The sequence below is a fragment of the Pelobates fuscus genome, chromosome 5 (genome assembly GCF_036172605.1).
Source record: "Pelobates fuscus isolate aPelFus1 chromosome 5, aPelFus1.pri, whole genome shotgun sequence".
NCBI classification, from domain to species: domain Eukaryota; kingdom Metazoa; phylum Chordata; class Amphibia; order Anura; family Pelobatidae; genus Pelobates; species Pelobates fuscus.
Genome location: NC_086321.1, coordinates 41506031 through 41530616, shown reverse-complemented (window position 1 = coordinate 41530616; position 24586 = coordinate 41506031). Strand labels below are relative to the sequence as shown.

At 38.3% G+C, this 24586-nt stretch overlaps 1 protein-coding gene across 9 annotated transcripts in view; it reads left to right on the top strand.

The window, feature by feature from the left end:
- Positions 1-24586, top strand: part of ARHGEF28 (Rho guanine nucleotide exchange factor 28) — a 239388-nt gene that overhangs the window by 188491 nt on the left and 26311 nt on the right. For 6 of the 9 annotated variants that reach the window (XM_063453742.1, XM_063453740.1, XM_063453737.1 and 3 more), the window contains 13 exons: positions 2145-2266; positions 3320-3460; positions 6127-6374; positions 10327-10449; positions 12384-12501; positions 13186-13440; positions 14972-15048; positions 15775-15953; positions 16898-17016; positions 18690-18872; positions 19236-19367; positions 21263-21363; positions 23122-23160. In XM_063453742.1, the coding sequence (XP_063309812.1) occupies positions 2145-2266; positions 3320-3460; positions 6127-6374; positions 10327-10449; positions 12384-12501; positions 13186-13440; positions 14972-15048; positions 15775-15953; positions 16898-17016; positions 18690-18872; positions 19236-19367; positions 21263-21363; positions 23122-23160 (1837 nt within the window). The remainder of the gene's footprint in view (positions 1-2144; positions 2267-3319; positions 3461-6126; positions 6375-10326; positions 10450-12383; positions 12502-13185; positions 13441-14971; positions 15049-15774; positions 15954-16897; positions 17017-18689; positions 18873-19235; positions 19368-21262; positions 21364-23121; positions 23161-24586) is intronic. The other 3 variants (XM_063453739.1, XM_063453741.1, XM_063453745.1) reach the window with 1 other exon arrangement.

Genomic DNA, 24586 nt, shown 5'->3' with positions numbered 1-24586 from the left:
CTCTCATCTCTCTGTAAAATCTTACAACAAACATTTACCAAAGCCACTTAGACAATCTATGCTGTGAACCCTCTAGCTACTTACTGCTACTGTCTGAGAAATATGCCCAGTGTCCTCATAGGGTCATATCTTGTTGGCAGCATGCCATCGTTTAGCACTGCATTGGAATATAAACATGCCCCAATCTTTCCAAGCCCAGGCCCACTACAAAGGATAAACCTCAATTATGCATAAAAACGTATGTGTCTTGAAAATGTTCCCCAGGGTAAAAGTTTGAGAGTATATAGCAGTCTTGGGTTATCTATATGTCTGGTGCAAGGTGAATTTCTGTGACAGGATAGAGTACTGGGTCGGCACTGCAGAGCTTCTATCTGAGTCAGTCCCTAAGGTGGGAAATTTCTCCTTATTGCTACTGTGAGATTAGCTACTTGCAAAGTGAATGCCATTACATTTTTTTTTATAATTCTTTTATTTTAATTTGTTTATGTAGTTTTTTTTGTAAATCATTGCATGGCATCTTCGGTACTCAAGCCAATGTATTTTCTGCATGGTCTGCTATGAAAATCGATAAACTACCTAGCAAACTCCGCTAATCTTATTTATTGTGCCCCCTCATCATTAAAGTCCTACTTCTCTTATCCCAAACAATATTCTAATTTCTCCTCCCTCTCTAAGACAATGTTTTCCCTTTGCGTTCCATTCTTCCATTTTCTTTATTCCTGTCATTCTGCATTCAGTATCAGGAGAAATGTTATTCAGCTGTCCCTCTCATCAATTCTTATTCTACCATTAGTGTTTGTAGAAGCCCACCTACTCTCACACAGGTGATTTTTGACTTTCCTAGTGGCCCCATTCATTGTTTCTTTATAAAGGAGAAAAAAATGTAAATCAAGAGAGCGCAATACATTGAGAGATGGTTAAGCGTAATGGGCAGATATTGGTAAAAAGAGGGAAACCTCCCAAGTATATACCAACAATTATAAAGCTGCTAAAACACAGAAAAAATCCCAGAATTTTCAAACATAAAACAAACATATAAAGTGCCGCGCTTAGTAAATAATCCCCTCTAACAAAGTTTTGAAAAGAGGGTTTTGTCCAATAATGAACCATATAGTGTTCTTGGTTTCACCTTTAAAAATAAAGAGAGGCTGACATAGCGTGATACTGTTTGATATTTTAATAGTAATAGTAAAGGAATCGCTTTTAAACTGTGAAGGAAACCAGCGTCCTGCCGAGATAGCTATATACACCACCCGGTCCAAGTGCACAGGACGACTGAGCTTTTTCAATCAGGCGGACTGGTAACAGAACGAGACGGCTTTGTTTCATTTATGCTGTATTTGTGGAACTTGGAGACAAGGACAACTTAATTTTGTGTAAGAGTTTTACTTAGGGGGGTTGGGATTACGGTATCTATTTTTTACTATTAAAATACCAAACCGTATCACGCTATGTCAGCCTCTCTTTATTTTTAAAGGGTGAAACCAAAAACACCATAAGGAGAAATGTTACAGCGATTCTTATTATTTATATGACTGTGCTATACCAGCAAAAAGTTGTGAATAACATTTATCCCAACCTGAAGAATCCTATATTAACTTTTACGGTTCATTATTGGACAAAACCCTCTTTTCAAAACTTTGTTAGAGGGGATTATTTACTAAGCGCTGACACTTTATATGTTTGTTCATTGTTTCTTTATGTTTAATATCCTGAATGAACTGGTCTAGCTCCCTTCTGCTAGGCAGAAGGTAGGTGCATCATGTAGGATTGTTGAAAACACAAAAAAATACAGGCTGTTTGGCTGAAGTCATGTACATCCAAGAGTCCAAGAGTTGCAATACCTGAGATTTTGGAACTAAAATCAAAGCCCTTCCCTCTGCACCAATAAATGTTGATCACAATTGAGGATGTCAATATGGCCACTGAGAGAATTTCAGTTAGGGTAGACAGCTTGTTTACTGCTCCAAATGTCAATCAAGATCAGAGCTGTATGTGAGGCACAAAGGTTTAAATAAGCATTAAGCATGATGATAAATATAAGCTTTTGCTCTGGAAATGTGAGGGACATATGTATCATGAAATGCAACAAGCGTACGAGTCTTGATGAATTGGAACTAATGTTTCCTTTTTTTTTCATGTAGAAGATCTGAGCAGCCATTGGAATCTGATGGAGACACCTTTGCCTCTAGATCTAGGTCTCAGTCTGAGGAACTTTTGCAAAATGTAGGAAGTCCTCCATCTATAGACTCTTTCCCGATTGAAGGTTGGTGAAACACAGTTTCTTAACTGCTGTATGAACAGCATGCTGGTGGTTTTATTTTGTGATATATATTTTTTGTTTTGTTAAGGCGTGAGTATTCAACTGACGTTCTTCTCTTTCCATAATTATGGGAAATGTAGTACAAAATTGGACTTTCCTAATTTAAAGTAACTTCCCTGTAATTTACACCACTAAATAAAACATTGAAAATCAACTGTAACTTTTGTTAGCGATTTTTCATAAGTTGCTGCGTTTTCTTATATTAAATCTTTAGAAAATATATCATAAAGTAGGTCAGACAAGGACATAAAGTAGGTCAGACAGTGTTCCCCAACCCATCCACCATGGACCACCAACAGTCCAGGATTTGTGTATTTCCCTGTTTTACTCTAATGCTGATACTGACTGTTGGTGGCCCATGAGAACTGGGTGGGGAACACTTGACTAGGCAAAACTGGGGCAAACATTGCAAATGAGGAGATATAGAACATTTTTGTTTCGTTTCTCCTCTTATCTATATTGCTGACTGCCAGGTGCAAATGACAGTGCTTTTATCATCGATTGGAATGGATCTAAGATGAAGGTGTCCAGTTGAAGGATAAAGAGCTGTGGATTTCGATTAGAAAATACTGGGGAGTTAGTTTCCCTTTAATAGTTCCCTGAAAGGAATTTAATTTTTTCCATGCATTGATCTAAGACTGCTTTCCACTACTATTCTTGAGAAATTAGGTTGAACCCAATATTGCAATATAACTAGCTGTTCTAACCTCTTCTTATCAGAAATGTTTCATGATTTTACAGATCCATTGTTCATTTTTACTACATTGGAAAAAAGGCATTTAGCAGTAAAAAGTACTTCGCTAATGAGATGTGAATACGCTGAACTCTTGAACTTTCTAATGATAGTGGATTATTATTACATCTCTTTGTATACTTTCTCAGAGTCGTTATTGTTTGTTGGTTATCATGACAAATTCCCATCTGTAATGGTGGAAAGCATTAGTTCTCCTGGGACATTGCAATAAAACATTGTGGTTATTGTTTTGCTCATTTTAGATGTTGTGGATACACCGCTATGGAGTGACTTCAGTAAAGACGCACTGGAATTCGAGGCGGAGTCGTGGAGCCTTGTTGTGGATTCGTCATTCTGCAGTAAACATGAGAAGGATGTAATCAAAAGGCAAGATATTATTTTTGGTAGGTATATCTGGCAAATTCACTTGCTACATGCAAACATATTATGATGCCTGCTTGATGATGTAATTAAAGTAAGACATTTTAGTAGAAAACAAACCATATTCATTCAGATGACTCAATGGACCAATATTTGACTGACAGCAGTTGATGTCTCTGTAAAAACTAGGCCCAAGACTCCCTGAAGGCCACTAGACATGTTTCTCCATGCCATCTGTCTATTACACTTTGGCACATATTACCCCCTCACACCTAGAACCCTCCCACTTATCGCCCCAGAGCCCTCCATTCTCCATCCCACACATCCCTCCATTCTCCATCCCACACATCCCTCACAGCCCTCCATTCTCCATCCCACATATCTCTAGGAGCCCTCAATTCTCCATCCCAGATATCCCTCAGAGCCCTCCATTATCCATCCCACATATCCCTCTCAGCCCTCCATTCTCCATCCCACATATCCCTCACAGCCCTCCATTCTCCATCCCACATATCCCTCACAGCCCTCTATTCTCCATCCCACACATCTCTAGCAGCCCTCCATTCTCCATCCCACATATCCCTCTCAGCCATCCATTCTCCCTCCCACACATCTCTAGCAGCCCTCCATTCTCCATCCCACATATCCCTCTCAGCCCTCCATTCTCCCTCCCACACATCTCTAGCAGCCCTCCATTCTCCATCCCACATATCCCTCTCAGCCCTCCATTCTCCATCCCACATATCCCTCACAGCCCTCCATTCTCCATCCCACATATCCCTCACAGCCCTCCATTCTCCATCCCACATATCCCTCCCAGCCCTCCATTCTCCATCCCACATATCCCTCCCAGCCCTCCATTCTCCTCCACATATCCCTCCCAGCCCTCCATTCTCCTCCACATATCCCTCCCAGCCCTCCATTCTCCATCCCACATATCCCTCACAGCCCTCCATTCTCCTTCCCACATATCCCTCCCAGCCCTCCATTCTCCTCCACATATCCCTCCCAGCCCTCCATTCTCCATCCCACATATCCCTCACAGCCCTCCATTCTCCATTTTCTCTAGCAGCCCTCCATTCTCCATCCCACATACCCTCACAGCCCTCCATTCTCCATCCCACATATCTCTAGCAGCCCTCCATTCTCCATCCCACAGTGTGTCTGACGTATAAATGTACAGTTTTACTTTTTCCCATCCTCGCACTGGAACCTCCTGTGCATAGCAGTGCCGTGTGGGAGACTGAGAACATGCATAATGCTACATCCGATTCCCAGCCCATTCACACATGTGCACTGGAGTTTAAGTATTGAGAATGAGTAGAGGGGAAAAAAAAATCAATAATTAATTCCTGCACACACGAAATTACGTTGGGTAAGTGAAAAGGAATTCAGTAGCAGAGCTCAACAGGTAGCTGGGGTCGCTTTCTGCTAGTAGGCCAATCAGCTAGCTTATATTTACTCAACCACATATAGTCCTTCCAGAGCCTTGACTGATTTTATGGTGCTCAGTCTGCCCTGCAATGGAAAATAAAAAGCTGGATTTGTCTACCTTTCACTGAACTGAGTCTGTATATACTAGATGGAATCTGGATTCTGCATTTTAATTTGAGAAAAAGTTTATCAGGCTTTCCATTGAAATATAGAGGGCACCAGGTACAGCAGAACCTTTCTGAGTTTGACCCAGTGACTTCACTATTTGACTATGCTTTAATTGCTTAATATCATATTCTTCTTTTGAGGGGCGTATAATGGGACATTCTCATCCAAAATGTATCAGGGGCACCTTCTGGGAACCGTATTGGCCAAAATATGGGGGTGGGAAGGGGGGGGGGGGGGGTAATAAAACTCCTTTCCCTCACTTAACTGAAGATTTGGGGAGGGGGGGGGGGGAATCTGAACCTTTCCAGATAGCACAACAGCAACCTGAAATTCTTAGAGTTCATTAAACGATGCACTGTTTATTGCTAATTAAAATGCTGATCACGCCTAACCAAAGATAGGTCACCATAGCCAATGAGTTCATGGGAAGTTACATAGTATCATTGCCCACTGCCATGTTCCCAATGAGTAAAATCTGTAGGTGGATCAGATGGCTGGCACAGAGTGACTTTGATGAATCCATAACTTTTCAGCACATCGCAAGGTTTATTCCTGTTTATGTTCTTTAAAGACATGTTCATTCTTTATTCAGTAATGTTTATAGTTCTTTGTGTCCAATTATTTTTTTCCATTCTGCCAATGTAAGCAAAGGATTCATTCTATTCCATGTTTTAAGCTTTTTAAATAATCCCCAGGAGACCAGAACGGGATATCCTGAGTCCTGGTATAAAAGGTTGAGAGAAGTTCATGTACAATTCAATGCTGATGGCATGGCTGCTATTTCCCCGGCAGTTTGCTCTGAAGGTCATTTAAATGACTCAAGAGGGTCAAATAAATAAATAAATGCTGCATAGTTACCATAGATAAATTCTCATAAAACTACATTCCCATTGACATTGCAAATTAAGTCAAAGCAAAAAAAATCAAGTTTATATTCTACAAGATAGTGAGATAGTACTCCTTTATATAACCTTATTATTTTGCTTCTGTGGAAGTACAACAGAGCTTCCACCTGGACCCTTTTATGATTGTACAGGGATGTTATTCTCAGAATTGTCATACTATCCTGTTGTTGTTCTCTTTGCAGAACTCATCCAGACGGAAGTGCATCATATCCAGACCTTGCTCATTATGTCTGAAGTATTCAGGAAAGGCATGAAGGAAGAGCTTCAGCTGGACCACAGCACGGTGGACAAAATATTCCCCTGCCTGGACGAACTCCTCGAGATTCACAAACCGTTCTTTTATAACATGCGGGAAAGAAAACAAGAATCCAGGGAAGGATATGATAGAAATTTTCTTATCACCAGAATTGGGGATATCCTCGTGCAGCAGGTAATGTTTAACAGTCAAATAGAACATTCATTTAGGGTTTTTCCTGTAATGACAAATAGGAAACCATCTCACACATACTATAAAATACCACTAGAACGCCATTGGATAATATAATGATATCAAATCACTTAATTAGGAAACGTACATTTAGAGTGCCACTCCCAGTACTCTGTCATCTTAATTGTATTTATTTTATTAACCTCTAAAGCAGGCTTCCCCAAACTCCGGCCCTCCAGATGTTGCTGTACTACAACTCCCATGATTCTATAAATGAAATAGGCTGAGAATCATGGGAGTTGTAGTTCAGAAACATCTGGAGGGCCGGAGTTTGGGAAGCCTGCTCTAAAGGCTGAATTAGTGGGGTAATAGCTGCTTGATCCAAGGAGACATCGGACTGCTATTTTGGGGTCAAAAAGGAATTTTTTTCCTAGTTTGTTGCAAAATTGGAAGCGCTTCAGACTAGGTTTATTGCCTTCTTTTGGATCAACAGCAAAAACATATGTGAGGAAGGCTGAACTTGATGGACACAAGTCTCTTTTCAGCTATGTAACTATGTAACTGACCTTGTCTGCCATGAAACCTTGGACTCTGAGATTACTACAGCTGGGGTCCTACCCACTGAGCTTTCTCATTGGGAATATTTTGTGTGAATTAATTATTACTATACTAACCCTGCTGAAATGTGTTTCTTTAGTAGGTTCAATACATTTTAGGAGGCTGTTATATTGACAGAGCAAGAGCTACATAACACATGATTGTAACATCTCAGGGGTCCTTCCTTGAGACATACTGGCAGACTGAATCACAAGGCAGCTTCCATTCATTATGGGTAAAACATTATTGAATAAGCTCCATTATAATTGAAGACAAGAAGTCTGGGTTCTGAAAGGCTGACATGCAGAACAAGATGTATGGTTGAACATATCTTCAAACATAAAGGCACCCTAATAAGCATGACACCGTCACCTTCTGTTTGGAAGGATTATTAACATTACTCACATTTATCGGTTACAAATCATTAGCTGGTTCCACAGCTCTATAATGGCTACAAAAATATAGCGTATGCATCAATATATTCTGGAATGAAAGGGGCAGAGGGCTGTGTTTTTGCATTCTTCGCATAAGGAGAAGGCCAGGGAGCTGCATGAAAGGGAGCAAGCAAGCTGTGAAGGAGGCTTCATTGCAAGATTTGTGACAACTAAATTGGGAGGCAAGTTAAGCAGTTAATCAACTGTATGAATCAGTGTAGCCGATTTATGGGGTAATAATAATAATAACAAAGTATTTAACCAGGAAAGGTACATTCAGATTACTCTGGTTTCCAAGTACGTCCTGGGGATGTTACCTTAGCCCAAGATCCAGGGGTTGTTACTATCACCCAATTTAATGGTACTCATTTATCTACCTCGGAAGGATGAAGGGCTGAGTCAACCCTGCTGGGATGTGAACCTGCGACCCAAGGGTTAGACAACAAGGAGGCCGACCCATGTTTCAGAGAGGCTCCATCTTATTACCGGTGAATCAGATGCTGGTAACATAGCTCAGTGGGCTAATGCATCAGCATTAGCCCACTGAGCTATGTTACCAGCATCTGATTCACCGGTAATAAGATGGAGCCTCTCTGAAACATGGGTCGGCCTCCTTGTTGTCGATTGCTTTTTAACGTAAATGATTACTTTTATGTGTAGAAAGTCCTAAAATGTCTGGATAAAACATTGCTTAAAACCATGCAATGTTTTTTTAAAAAAAGCTGTGTTTATTACAACGTCCATTGCTAAGGGTATCCACAGAAATGCAATATGAAGTCTGAAGCACAAAGACTGTTTGTGCTCATTTGCATATCAAGCTGGGAACTCTGGGATAGTTGTGGAAACTTTTCAAATTTCTTTTCCAAGTGGGACCTTCTAAAGTCCAGCTTGAGATATGCAGGTGAGGCACAACAGTTATTTATTTTGACCACTCTCTGGTCATGTGCCAGGTAGACAGAAGATACAGAAGTAATCTACTTCTTTCTAACTCATTCTGTAAAGGTAATGTTGATATATAAAATAATGGACTGACATCCCCTTCCCTTGTAATAGCACAGGGAAATATGTTTGTGTTCTTTTTTTATTTTTTTTCGGGGTAGGGGGGAAGTGTGGACTGGTAATGGGTCGGCAGAGCAGGCCGTCCGAAAGTGGGACTAGTGGACTGTGTATGGCTTAGCGCGATTTAGGTAAATAGAGTGCATTTTTAACTTAACAGTGCATATACAAGTTGTTGTCGTAGAGTTGGCTCCCATGGAGGTCTGGTGTCTGGAGCGGGTCATTGGTAAGTATCCTGCCTGGGTGTGGGGAGGCCCAAGGCCTTACGAAGTGTCAGGAACTCAGCTAGCGTGGAGAGTTTGTGCACCATTCCGTTATGTATGACCACCAGGTATCTGGGTGATCTCCGGTGGTATTCCTGCCCTGCTTCTCTGAGGGCGCTGGTGACTGGGTTCAATGATCTGCACCATTGTAGCATGGCTCTGGTGAGGTCTTGGTAGATGGTGAGTTGAGCTCCCTCAAATGTTAGCGGCTGTCATCAGGATTCTCTTGTCCTGGACAGTGGCGCAGAATATAATCACATCTCTGGTTATGGCGGTATATCCCGTCTATGTTAAAAAAAAAAATTGCCATGCGTTGGCGGTTGGAGTGATGGCGTCCGGTAATCCCCTGATCTTAATGTGGTTTCGCCTTGTCCTGTCATCAAGGGCTATGTAGTGTAGGGAGAGTGCCAGTTGTTGGGCTTGTAAGGCCTGCACAGATTCCTGTAGGGTTGTCAGTCCTTGCTTGATACCGGAGATATCGTCCTCCGTGGATTGCACCCTGTCAGTGACAGCTTGGACGTCCACTTTAATGGCCGCTACGCTGGTTGCCAGGAGACTTTTGATTTCCCCAACCAAGTTATGAAAGTCTCGCTGGGTGACTGGGGTTGACCCATCCAGATTCCCCTTGGTTGTATGCACCCGTTCTAGAGTTGAGTCAGGCGGTACGGGGTCTGTGGGTACCTTGGCTAGTTCATGTTCCGCTGTTCCCACCATTTTGGGTGTTTGTGTTCTGTTCTAATAGTTGTAATATGGTTTTAGGTAGAGTTGGGATACTACTGCAATAATAGTAAAAGTATCAGAGTAATAATGAAGCGTATTCATTATAACGGTTACTCATTTTCAAAAAAAATCTGAAAATGTTTTAGTTGAATTAATAATAATGTCAATTTGAATTAAACCAAAAGAGAAAACAAAAAAATGCCTTACCACTCACCCCTTCCCCAACAAAATAGCTAATAAAAAAAATTACAATATCAAAAAGTTCAAACTAAATTGTCGATCTTGCAGCAGAAGACATTTGTCAGAAGTTAGTACACACAAGAGACGTTAGTTAATACACACATAATAATATAGATCTATGTCCTTGTCTCAAATTATATATATTTTCACATTTCAACAGCAAATTAGAAACATAAATGAAGACCTTGTGTATACCTACTATCTTTTTTTGCTTACTGTATGGCCAGCGAGGGAGCATTAACAAGGACAGCAAACTTGCTGCTTCCTCGTAGTAATCAGATGAATACATGCAGAGTACTGAGATCCTGGTGACTATAATGGTGACTGGAGCAACCCAATGTACGAACGTTGAGTATTCTGAAGCATAAAGATGTGTTGTAGATCCAATATTATCAAATACTGCAGAAATGGAAATAAACATACTATGCTGATTTTGACCTCACTAGAATATTTTTGGATACTATTTTAAATTGATTTAATATGTTGATATTTGTTTTGATATATTGATACTTTTTATGTGTGTGTGTGTGTGTGTGTATATATATATATATATATATATCTCAACATTTTCATTGCCAAACTTTCACTTTCACGGTGTTTGTTTTTGTTTGCTTTTTGATATTTACTCGTGTGTTTGTGTTGCAGTTTTCCGCAGAGAATGCAGAGAGGATGAAGCAGTTGTACGGAGAGTTCTGCAGTCACCACATCGAGGCTGTCAATTTGTTCAAAGAGCTGCAGCAAAACAAGAAATTCCAGAATTTTATAAAAGTAAGTGCTAGTCCGTTCTCACATATACATTGCACAATGTTTTACAGTGTTGGGAAAATCACCCAGCACCACTCCAAGTGTTTGTAAACTACATTTACCATGAGCATCCTTTGGCTTGCAATTTCCAAATTTATTTTGCTGGAAGATCTTATCTTATCTTATCTTATCTTATCTAACATTTTAGAAAATATGAAAAAAAAACATTTTTTTTTTTATTGGATATGCTCATCAGCAGTTAAAGAGGCAAACTGATTTATTGTTAATTGTAAATCTAATTCTATCTCATGTTAAAGCCTTTGAATATTGAATATTGTTTGCACTTACAGACAAGCTTAAAGGTTCACTTTCCCAGCTTCTTGCTATAGTTGCTCTGTAACATTAGACTGAATAAACATGAAGAACAAACTTTGGTTGGTCCATGGGAGTTAGAACAGGATGTAAACACTTACCAATAAATATGAAATTGGGAGCCAGAAACCTTGGAGTAAGGTTCAGAAAATAAATTAAAAAATCCCATAAGTTACCAGACCACTAGACGCAAACCAAAGGCTGCTTTAGCCACCGTTTTGGAAGCATGGAGATAACCGAAGCTAACTCTATTCATCCTGTCCTATCGTGCTTTATACCCCACCTCCTATAGACTGTAAGCTTGTTTGAGTCCTCTTCAACCTATCGTTTCTGTAAGTTTTCTTGTAATTATCCTATTTATAGTTACATCCCCCCTCTCATAATATTGTAAAGCGCTACGGAATATGTTGGCGCTATATAAATGGCGATGATAATAATAATAATATTAATAATATTCATGGGCAATCTTGCATGCATGCGTAACTCGATTTGCAATACTACGTTTAGAATTAGGAGTCCGACTCCAAGCCTCCAGGCAGCGGGTTTTAGTAATTATGGTGCTTGGAAAGTATACCTTTCAATAAATGAAAATAAGAAACGAGAAGTTAGTATAGGTGACTATTACAGTCTGACACTTGTTGCTACATGGATAAAATACCCACCTTTCTATGTTGCAGTGCCACCTACTGGCTGTTTTCATGAATGACTCCAGGAATTTAGGCTATGATGATTTGTGTGTGCATGCCATTAATTAATGCAGCAAAAAACAAATTGGTTGTGGTGGGGAAAAAAATTGTGATTGAAAACCTCTTCCACCTGAAGTCTGTGGATAATTAAACAAAAATCTGCCCACCAGTCACGCCATAAGACTTGCTTTTCCCCACAGATTTCTAACATTGTATTAACTATTAATGAATGATTTAGACAAAGTTTTCCAGGAGTTTAGTTTTAATGTAGTAATAATTAGCTACTTTTTCTTTCGTGGTAAATTCAGAAGATTGTTGGAATTCTTAAGTCAAGTTCCAAAACATTCATATGATGCTATTATTGCAAAACATTAAATGCATTTATTGGATTAGCAGCAATGCCAAAGTGACAGTGTACTCATAATGTGAATTCATATATATATACACACACACACATACATTATTTAGAGCATGATTACCTTTGAATAACCACAATGCTTGCCTAAACTTCACAACATTTGTGCTGCTAAAGTTTACCATTATTGTTCTAGAGAGTATGGTAAAAAGCAATTTATTATATGTCCTCTGTCAATGAACGGTGTTCAAATCTGGATAAAAATTTACGTTGTTTATACAGAAGTGTAACTTCTGCAGTGACAATAGGGAGACGGAGGGGCTGAAAAGCAGGGGGGGGGACTCAGGGAGCCTCGGTTTGTGTAAACTGATCTAAATGTTCTATGACACAGAACTGATTTATGGCATCCGTAGCATGCTGCACCCTAAACACTAGCATGCATGTTAGTAGTTATGGTTCTTGGCGTGCTCCTTTAAACAGTCACATTTAACACACATAGATGGTGCTATCGTTTAAATGATATTATTTGTACTTTATTTTTTTAGCTGAAAAACAATAACCTATTGGCTAGACGACGAGGAATTCCTGAATGTATTCTTCTTGTAACGCAACGCATCACAAAATATCCAGTACTTGTGGAGAGATTATTACAATACACACCAGGTCAGTGCAGGTTGTGACCATGGTACTGAAACGATTCATATTCCAGAGCGCATTTTTAAATGAATTTCAATACCAATGCATTATGTTAATAATATTACGCTACGTGCCAATCTAGGTAAACAAAAACCGCAAAAACCTTGAATCCAACAAATGTAACCTTTAACGCATCCTGCTTTTCTTTTCTTTTTTCTAAAAGGAAAAAAAAACACACTTTGAACAATTTCCAATTCTGTATATGCAATTTCTATGCACAATTGCAAGGCACAATCACTCATTTTTAAATATTCGTAGCGTATCTGTTACTGGTAACATTATAGAGATAGATATTGAAAATATATTACATTTACTAATGATAGATAAGGACATTACTACTGTTCTATTTTGAGACACCTAATACTGGGTCCTTACACGGGATCATCTCAATACCACAACTCACAGCTAAATATGATAATATCTTGTGCAAACTATGGTAATGCCAAAAGTCATCTCAGGCCTCTTTGGCTTGTCTATGGGGGGGACATTTCTAAGTGTTAGATATTTGAAAAATCTAGTCACTAGTAACTAAACAGTTAACGGTAACTAAACATACAGAAATATATACTTTATTTTATTATGCTGCGGTTAAAGATCATTATATCTATTGTTGTTCTGCTGTATTTATTCCCCAAAACATGTCACTTGTAGAAGGAACTGAGGAGCATAAAGACCTTTGCCGAGCCCTGGGTTTAATCAAAGACGTCGTCGCTGCTGTGGATCTGAGAGTCAACGAATACGAGAAAGAACAAAAGTTGACAGAAATCTTAAATAAGATTGAAAATAAGACTTGCACCAAGATGAAAAATGGTCACGCTTTTAGGAAACAGGATCTGATAGTCAAAGAACGGGCCTTGCTACACGAAGGGCTGGTCTTCTGGAAAACGGCAACAGGCCGATTTAAAGGTATAAACATAAATTCTGTCTAGCTTTAGGTTTTATTCACTAAAGTGAGAATGTAAAGTAAATTTCAAATTTAAGACTAGAGGAGCTAAACTGGAAACATATATGACTTGAAGAAATTTTCCAGCTCAGCTAGTTTGAACCTAAATTAGAAATTCTCTTTGAATTCTCACTTTGGAATAACCCTGAAAGTGTCCAATGACTACGAGATGTGAATGGTCAAAACTGCTCAGAACCCATTTTCCTCATTTCTCATTGGTCACTATTGTCTCCTCCTTTTCCTTTATTTTGCCTCAATAAACTCGTCCCCTACATATAAATGTCCCTTCTGTCTGTAACACTTCTTTCTGTCACTTTACGCCACTCATCTTTTAACTATTTTTTCCCCCTTTAACTCTGCCCTGAACTTCCTCTGTCTAAATTATCATTCTGTCTCACTTTCACAGCAGCTTAAAGTGACACTATAGGCATCAAAACAACTTTAGCTTAATGAAGCTGTTTTGGTGTATAGATCATGCCAATCATTACTCAATTATTTGCCATTAAAGAGTGAAATTACTTTTGTTTCTGTTTATGCAGTCCTGGCAACATATCTTCTGGCTGTGACTGACACAGCTTAAATGAAAAAGATATTTAGTGGTCTCCCTCTGGTTACATTGTTCCACACAACTGGATGCTATGGTGCCTACATCGTTATCTCCAGTCAGCATTAAAGTCACAGTTTGTGAATTTTTGCTTCTTTTTTTCTGTTGTTAGTATCTAGGGTTAAGCCCTTGGGCATTGCTGGAGTGCCCTCCTGGTGCATTGGATCAATGTGGAGGTGGTGTTTATTCCCTTTTACACCCATTTTCACACAGATCCCATTTCTTTCTATTTTTTCCTGAATGAAAAATCAGATGTTAACTTGCTTTAGATGTTCTTATCTCCTGCTCTGTAAATTGAATTTTAATCACACAGTGGAGTCTCCTGCTGGGTCTAGAAAGCTATTAACAGTGGAGGGGATAAGATAAGACATTCTAAATTAATCAGAATTTGCAATGAAGGAAGTGTAAACATCAGATGCCTCTTTGCAGGAAGTGTTTAGAAAGGCTGTGTAAGTCACATGCAGGGAGGTGTGAACAGGGCTGCATAAACAAAGTGATTTAACTCCTAAATACCAGATGATTGAGCAGTAAGAAGGCAGGGGCATGATCTATACACCAAAACTGCTTCATTAAGCTAAAGTTGTGTTGGTGCCAAGTGTCCAAATTTCCACTCACTACTAGCTTGTGAGTTTAAATATAGCTCTGGTGAGTAGAAAATCACCCCCGGTGAGTGTACCATGGACCCTCAAGGCTTGTAGTGATGGTTATATCTTAAGGCCTGGCTATTCATGCAGAACTTGAAATTTTAAGCCCTAAATGATAGCTACAGCGGATTACCAGTTGAGCCTTTGTCAGGACACAGTCATAGTTGCATTTAGTGTCTCATTAAAATAATACATACACACCTGAAAACTACATTTTAACAAACCCCCCCCCCCCCTTCACTGCAGATATTCAAGCACTTCTTTTAACTGATGTGTTGCTGTTTCTACAAGAAAAGGATCAGAAGTATATATTTGCTGCTGTGGTAAGGTTTTTTTTTTAATATATATATTTTTTTCATTATTTCATTTCTTCTTTAATTGTTAAGAGGAGGCTACAATTCCCATTCTACATGCTGTGAATCACATTTCCCACAGAAACATAGAATGTGGCGGCAGATGAGAACCATTCGGCCCATTTAGTCTGCCCAATTTTCTAAATACTTTCATTAGTCCCTGGCCTTATCTTATAGTTAGGATAGCCTTATGCCTATCCCACGCATGCTTAAACTCCTTTACTGTGTTAACCTCTACCACTTCAGCTGGAAGGCTACTCCATGAGTCCACTACCCTCTCAGTAAAGTAATACTTCCTGATATTATTTTTAAACCTTTGCCCCAGAGTGCCAGCTGATAGGGAAAATGTAGCGATGGCATTTGCGTGGTAAGGTGTCTTTCCTTTCTTTGACATTACCCGACAAATTTATTATAGGCCACATAAAAAACAGGTTAAAGGTAAAGGTGTGGGTTTATAGATACTGACACCAGCCCATTAACTCAATTTTAACATGCATGTATAAATGCTGATTTCAACCTATCAATTAAAACGTTCCGTCTATTTATAGCTTCAAACAATAAGCTGCTATTTTCAGTAGCCACTTTAAAATTCAATTCTGTTTATGTATGGCCAAATAGATTTAATTTCTGCTTTTTAAACCGATTGTATTGTAATATACCAATTATGTTTAATGTAATTTTTGCCATTGAATGAAGGATCAGAAACCTCCTATTATTGGTCTTCAAAAACTGATCGTCCGAGAAGTAGCCAATGAGGAGCGTGGGATGTTTCTAATAAGCGCCTCATCCGCGGGTCCTGAAATGTATGAAATACATACCAGCTCTAAGGAAGAGAGGAACGCCTGGATGAGACTGATTCAGGAAGCTGTGCAGAGGTAAGGTCATGCTCATTCAACCGTGCTTCACAGAATCAAATGCTCGTAAAAACCAAACTTTTATAAATGTTACGATATTTGCATTAAATATTTCAACTGATCTTCCCATTTAAAATTGTTATGGAAGGAAATTCTTAATCTATAAGGTACAAGCATTTTAGGATTTCAGCAAAATTGAATAAGCTAAATATTCGTGCATGTAAGCAACAAGTGAAGTATTCCTTTGAAAGTCTAACTATGTTTCATGATGGGGAGATGCATAATCTTTTATCGATATCTTTAAAATGTTATGTCTGCATTCTCAAATGTTTACATTATCCTGTCTCTAGCATGTACAGTCTGAATGAAGCCATGACACTATTTTACCTTTTATGACGCTAATGGACTGGTTTCATTTAGCCCTCAGACCAAAATGTCCAGATACGTTCGGTAATTTGACAAAAACAGAGACCAATTTGAGAATGACTTTGAGAGCTTATTACTAGAGTATAACCAATTGATGGGATTCCATAAAAGCCCTAAGTTACCAGATTTAGCCTTTTTTGATCAACTTAAAATCAGACTCCATAGAATATCCGATTTGGGAAAAGGGGAATGTCCTGCCAGCTACATAGTAAGGTAAAGTCATTGTTTTATTGTATGGCCACACGTACCATAGTTGATGTATTTTTTTTTCTCTGTCTATATAAATAAATGAAAATATAAGTTAAAATATTGAGAATTTAATGAGAATAAGAGTTTTTTTCACCATATAAAAGCAAACGCCTCCGCTGGCTGTCTAACTCAGTAACAGTACAAGGTTCATCAGTATCTGGTTGGTAGAAGAACACAGAGAAAGTTTAGTAATACACGATTGTTTTTATCATTATTGGCATTTATTTAATGCTAACATGTTCCGTGGCACTGTACAATATTTTTGATGATGTTCATTATTTAAAAATCAGACTTTATACATGTGGTGTATCCCAAAGCTGTCCCGAAGAATATGAAGGGAAAACCTCTGAATCCGACGAAGATAAACGTGTTGCAGAGGCAAGAGTCGCAAAAGCTCAAAAATTCCAGGGTATGTTTATTCTTAGAATTTGTTTATTTTTTGACAATTTTCATTTTCGTTTTGTTATTTTTTATTTTTTTCCACAAAGAATTAAAGTAAAAACAAAATAAAATGTCAAAGACAGGAACACAGCAATATGGCACAATTATTATCTACCACATTGCCTTACACAATAGCAGAGTGTTATACATTTTGAACCAGTACACGTCACCAGCTTCACAGCTTTAAACTCCATGAGTGCAGTTAGCGGGACCAGGGTCAGGCAGCGCAGTGATATTAAGAGAGCCCCTATAGGGGAGTGTTCAGTTAGTTTTTTTATAACTTTTTAAATCCTCTATAACCACTAACCAGAGATTAATTAAAATATAGCTATGTTAGTCAAAACAAAAATGAAAAGAAAAAGACATAATCCGGGGTAAAATGCAAACAAAGATTTATATATGCAGTGTATTGGATACAGCCATAAAGAAAAACAGTGGAGTGCATATTACACCTTATGTTTTTTTTTTTAAGTGGCTTATATAGATAATAATTCAATAAAAGGCAAAACAGAAAGTGAATTGAACTAAAGTCTTACTTTCCGAGATTATAAAACGACACAGAATAGAGAAGCGGACTTCAGCTTCAGGCAGTTCCCTCGTTCATTACTTTATTCTTGCCTGTGTGGTCTGATCATATACCCAATAGCAGCTACACTCATCACGTAAGAATAGAGAAATGACTCTGCAAACTGATAGCAGACATTTATATGTAGCACCGTTTATACAGAGCCCAGCTCTCTCTCTTTGGAACAGAGATAAATCAGACCAAGTTGTGAGCACCGCATGTGTACACCATAAATTTGAACTGCAGCAATGTTTACAAATCATTGCATTTCAAGCCACTCCCACACTGGTGCAGTAAGCCACTCCCACAGCTGAGAGTTGGTGCAGCAAGCCACTCCCACAGCTGAGAGTTGGTGCAGCAAGCCACTCCCACAGCTGAGAGTTGGTGCAGTAAGCCACTCCCACAGCTGAGTTGGCGCAGTAAGCCACTCCCACAGCTGAGAGTTGACGCAGTAAGCCACTCCCACAGCTGAGAGTTTGGTGCAGTAAGCCACCCCCACAGCTGAGAGTTTGGTGCAGTAAGCCACCCCCACAGCTGAGAGTTTGGTGCAGTAAGCCACCCCCACAGCTGAGAGTTTGGTGCAGTAAGCCACCCCCACAGCTGAGAGTTTGGCGCAGTAAGCCACCCCCACAGCTGAGAGTTTGGTGCAGTAAGCCACCCCCACAGCTGAGAGTTGGCGCAGTAAGCCACCCCCACAGCTGAGAGTTGGTGCAGTAAGCCACTCCCACAGCTGAGAGTTGGCGCAGTAAGCCACCCCCACAGCTGAGAGTTGGCGCAGTAAGTGGTGATTGATAGGATTAGCGACATTTTCAGTTTAAAGAAAGAAAACAATCACTTGATTACATGATAAAATCTGCTGCACTGTTGACCCAAATAAACCAAAATTAGTGAGAAATAAAAACAAAATTCTTGAAATATGATGGGAGTATTAAAAATTCACATCTAAATTCGTTACCCAGCCGCAGCTATTATTTACATTTTATCATCTTTGACAGGTGATTGCTATGGGGTATGAATCAAATGTTAATACAGTGATCTCTAATTTATGATTTGTAATTTTTTTTTTTTTAATATAGAAATGCTGAATATTCACGATCAACAGATTTGCCATTATTTGGAGGAAAAGTTCCAAATTTATGCAGAACTTGCAGCTCTGTGTGGGGGAAATGATACAAATGTGGAACCACGGCTGCTTGTCAAGGCCGATTCCTTTGAAATTCCGCAAGCCACGAGTCTGCTAACCGCAGTGATGAAGGAAGGTAGGGAATCACAAACATACGTCGTAAGACAGAAATGGTTAAAAACAAAAATCGTCACCCTGTTTCTGTCCATAAAAGTTATTTCTAAATAGTTTGTAAACGTCTTCTTCAAAAAAATCAAAAATTTTAACACATTATAAAACACATTTCAGAGGAAAGTTTTGCTCATTTTATTGGGGTTACTAGGAATGTCTAAAGATGGGGTGCCCATGGTATACACAACATAGGTATTTGCACAATTAACCAAGAGTTTTGGATTTTCTTGTTTTGGCTGTTAAATGCATTTGTCTTGCGTTTCTCGTTTTTTTCTTTGCATTTAAATGGGCAATACACGAAATAACATTCTATTTTAATATTTTTTAGCTGAAAATCTGCATTCCATTATAAACTCACACATGGAGAATTCTGCTTGGTTGGATGATCCTGAAACGTCAAACTCATCGCAGAGATGTGATCCTGTGTTATTGGAGGAAGCGCATGAATTGTCCTTTGACTGTAAGTAATTTATATGTGATTACCGTTTCCAGGTTATTCTGTTCACCGTACCTATCTGGCAGTTATTGACCTTCTGTATATTCACCTTTTCAGTCACGTATTCAATCACCTTTCTGCAATCCATTGACCTGCTGTACATCAGAATGATTACTATAGAACCAGTGCTGTGATGCAAAAGGACTGTTTTGGTTCCCTTCATTCAATCAAAGCAGATATGCGTCTTGTGCAATATGTTTATACATTTCAATTAAAGGAACACTATAATCATCAGAGCCACTACAGCTTAAAGTAGTGGTTCTTGGGTCTTTAGCCTGTCCCTGAATGGAGACTCTGAATGTCCCCCATAGTGATGCATTGATTCAATGCACCTCTATGAGGAGATGCTGATTGTTGCTGTGTTTTGATGTGCAATAGCCTCCCGATGTATTCCTATGGGAAAGCATTGGATTGGCTGAGATCATCAAAATTGATGATCTCAGCCATGGAGGCGGGGCCAGCCGCAACGAGACTGGTTCAGCATTGGAGAAAAGGCGAGTAAAATCACCTCTTTATGGACATTGAAGGTGGGCCAGTACGTAAACAGCCACTTCAGGATTATAGTGTCAGGAATACATGTTTGTATGCCTGACACTATAGTGTTCCTTTAACTGTAATTAGTGTAGGTATCTTCTTTGCCCGTACCTGAGTAAAGAACTTGACTAAATGATTAACATGGCACTTTGCCAATTAGATTAATTGGTCACTCTTTGATATGTTCAATACAGGCAGTGCTAGCGTGAGGAGTAGCAGTGGGTCTGTTTCTACTTATGGCATTTAACAATCCCCCCTTTTAAAAATAAAAACGGAATATAAATGTTAAATTCTTAAACCTAATTAACTATATCCCAAAAATATAATGATGACAAATACACAGAGGTTTATTCATTAAGTACTGAATTTGTGATATTAGAACCTAACTACAGAATAAAATCTAAAACAGCCAAACTGTGACTGAGCTGGTGAATTTTCCAACTTGGCAATTGTTTTACTAATTCACTGTTATACACTGTATATACTCCACGATTTTATTTAAAGAATTATTTCAGTGTTATAAAAGAAAATGTGTGTTTTTTTTATATTTATTATGTTATCTATTTGTTATTTGTGGACTTGTTTCTTTTGAACGTTAACTATTGGGTAATATGTTTTTATACATTTATAAATGTACTATAATAAAAGTAGATTTATTTTATCTCCGTGTAATGCACGTTTTTCTTACTCACCTTTACTGGCTCTAGACTCAGACTGGAAGCTTTATTAAAATATTAAAATACTTAATAATATCTGTAACATACATAGTAGAATTATCTTGGCAAGAAAAACATATGGCCTTTGGACAACCAGTTCGTCTTGCACGTGCACCAAGCGAACACATATTTTATGGCAATAATGCCCCTACACAGCATGAACATACCACATCATATTTGAAATGCATCACTATAACACCCTACATAAACACACCACTTTATAATTTCTCAGGGACAAAAGTTGGGGAGTATGAGATTTACTATGTGGTTCCCGAGTAGTGGGATATAATTTGGAATAACCTAATTCAGCAGGACATTCTAAATTGAGACTGTTCTTTTAGACTCGGGACACTTGGAAGGTATTGCTGTTTTATTGGTTTCTAGCATTATATTCTGTAATTAAGGCCATCCTAATAATTGGCATGAGTCAATGTAAGTGGGTCTTACACTGTTAGATGGGCTTGACCGGCTAATTCTTTTACTTTCTAAGATTTATTTTCCAAACTGAAAATTCTATCACAACAGGAACACAATGCTGCTGGTTGAATTCCTTTCTTGCTTAAACACAGTTCCTAAAGGGACAGTGACTGGTATTTTAACCATTTTCAGCCATGAATTCAGAGGAAAGAGAAGATGTTAAATCCGCTGGTGACATCGATCATGCTCTTTCTCATGTGAGTGACGGGGATGTGACTTGCACTGAAGAAAAGGTAATTTAGAACAAACAAATCTAGCCCTTCTTAGTCTGAGCTTTAAGACACTCTGTGAACGAGAAGTGTGTCTGTGCGTGTGTGTGTGTGTATTTTATACATAATTGTATCACATACTTGTAATAATGATCAATGTCACTTACTCACTAAACTCTGCATCTTAGCTAGCAGATGGTTAAAATTTTTAGAATTGCTTTATTGACCATATTTCTATAAAAAAAAATTGAACCTCAGCTAAAAAGAAGTTCTGAAAATAACTAAATATCAGTTAAATTTGAGGGAAAACAACATTTTTTTCCAATTTTTTTTTTTAATGAAAACAAATGATCACATGTAATACTCCCTTTTCCATGCTGCCTCATCTCCCTGCTAAAAATATAAATTCTGATGGTCTCACACAATCCATTGCTTTCCCAAATGGAAGTATTGGTAGGCTAGTGCGCATGCATGACAAATCACTGTGCAAAGCATCACCTCCTCTTAAGAGATGCATTAAGTAAATCAAGGACCAAACCTAGGAAACCCCTTTAATGGCTGTCAAAGTGAATGCCACTAGAGGTGTTTATAGGCAACAATGTAAATACTGCATTTTTTCCGAAAAGACAGCATTTGCAATGATCAGCCTGCAGGGACAGGCTCTTTGCCCCAGAGCCAATACATTAAGCTGTAGTAGTTAGTGTCCCTTTAATAGGAAAGTTAGGATAACATATGGGCACAACCTTCATATTTATAAAGGCTGCCATCTGTATATTTAAAGGAAACGTGCCCAAATGTAAGCATTTCATTAAAGAACATTTGGTTTAAATAAAATAATGCCTCAATACCCATCAAATCTGGGGGACCTTGTGCTGATCGAACTGGATTGAACTGTTCACATTAATTATTTAATCAGTGTACAATTTCAAACACACTGAATCTCTAAAAAAAAAGATGACATTAGCAACCATGCCTAAGCCTGACCACTAGATGGCAATAGTAAACCATAATAGTGATTGTAAAAACAATGAACAGTCTCTCTGTCTGAGATACGTTTCTTCTCATATAACCCTCAAAAGTTAATTTTGTAATTTTCACAGCAGAGAAATTAAGATTAAATAATAAGATACATTGCTGTTTGTTTATACAGATCCTAATATTTCCCTCTTTATTGAGGCTTTTGTTATTGTGTGGTTGGAACAAAGATTGGGCAGTGTTCTTAAACATAGAAACAGAATGTGACGGCAGATAAGAACCGTTCGACCTCTTGTGGGTGTTAGAGTTCTGGTAGCACAATGTATAAACTAAAGGGATCCTCGAAGCACCATGACCACTTCACTTCAAATCACTAAAGTGATTTGGTGCATGAATTCTGAATGTGCAGCATTTTGCCGTGAAATGTTGCACATGCAGATATAAATCTCCTTCTGTGGCCAGAGGTGTAACTCCACCTCCAGCAGCGTCACTGAGGTGTCATCTGCCAGCCTGGAGATGGAGTTCTGCGCTGACTAATGTCCATTCTGTGCATATTTCTATAATTCACAGAATTGCAATTATTGGCACAGAGTCCAATCCAGGTGCCTGGTAAGACCAGGTAAGAGGAGTAAGCGTTGCAAAACAGTTTGCCCCGTTAACAGGAAACAGGTCAAGGATACTCCTGGAATAATAACCACATCAGTGGGCTTCTCTATCTATTTTTTTTAACACTCGTTTCTGTCTTCACCTGTGTGTTTTTAATCTGTTTTGTTAAAACCAATTATCTAACGTGAATATTTCTTGTAGGGAGAGAGCACACATTTCCCACCTTCAAATCATGCCGAGGTAAGCTTATCATATTTACCTCCATAATGAGTGTTTGATTTCATTATTCATTAGCAGTCCATCAATATTCCAATTAATAGCTTACAAACAAAAATCAATACCAGATCTTAAATATTTAACCAGCCAGCCCGACCATTTCCCAGCATGCAATGAATTAACTTTTTCAGTGCCAGGGGTGTCTGAGTAGCTCCCTAGGCAAAAAGGAGAACTGTGCAGTGTTTTATTGATATTTTAAACCCCAAAATTGTTCATAGTCATAAAGTTTTGTGTAAAGTTTTGTATGACCACAGTGCATGGATTGTTACTTTTCCTCTTATTTAAAACATGTTTTACTTCATTTTTTAATATACTAAGGTTTTGGTAAAGTAACAGTTGTTTTTGATTAGGATCAAACTAACCTGCATGGGGGGCTGGCAAGAGGGGCAGTGGGTCAATTTCCCCTTGGGCCACTAGCACGGGAGAGCTGGCAATTAACATAAGTTGTACCATCCACACTTGAACTTGCCCACATAGGACAAAGGTTACAAACTCTCCCTGCTTACAGTATAGAGTCAGAAGGGTTAGTATAGGAAAAATATAGCAGGGAGAAGATTTAAAAAACAATAGGGAAATTGAGGATCAGAATAGTAAGGTATTAGGAAATGAAGAGGTATCATACCCTTCTTGTAAAACTAGAATTCAGGGTGAAAAGAGAGAGGGGTTTGGGAAATTTTATTCTGTATGTGGTTTGCACTTACTTATATAAAGAATGCATTGTTGTTAAAACAATCCAATAATTTGTGTTTACTACTGCTATACATTGTTTTATCATTGTGTTGTGTTCTCAGCTTTTAATAATTGGCAAATATTCAAACACTATGCATATTTTTGGACAGACTTCAGCATGTCGGAGTCGGTTATCTAAAATAATTGCTTTTAAAGACGTGTGTAATTGGAGTCCTTACACAGCACAGCTTAATGATAATTACCTTATTAGGTTTCTACCATTTTAATTCTGTTAATTTATACATTTAATTTTTTTTTCCATTAAGAATTTTTATTGATGTTTTCCAAGAAATATCAAAATATAAAAAATAATAATAATATATATATATATATATATATATATATATATATATATATACTGCTCAAAAAATATAAATAATATATATATATATATATATATATATATATATATATATACTGCTCAAAAAATAAAGGGAACACTTAAACAACACAATGTAACTCCAAGTCAATCACACTTCTATGAAATCAAACTGTCCACTTTGGAAGCAACACTGAGTGACAATCAATTTCACATGCTGTTGTGCAAATGGGATAGACAACAGGTGAAAACTATAGGCAACTAGCAAGACACCCCCAATAAAGGAGTGGTTCTGCAGGTGGTGACCACAGACCACTTCTCAGTTCCTATGCTTCCTGGCTG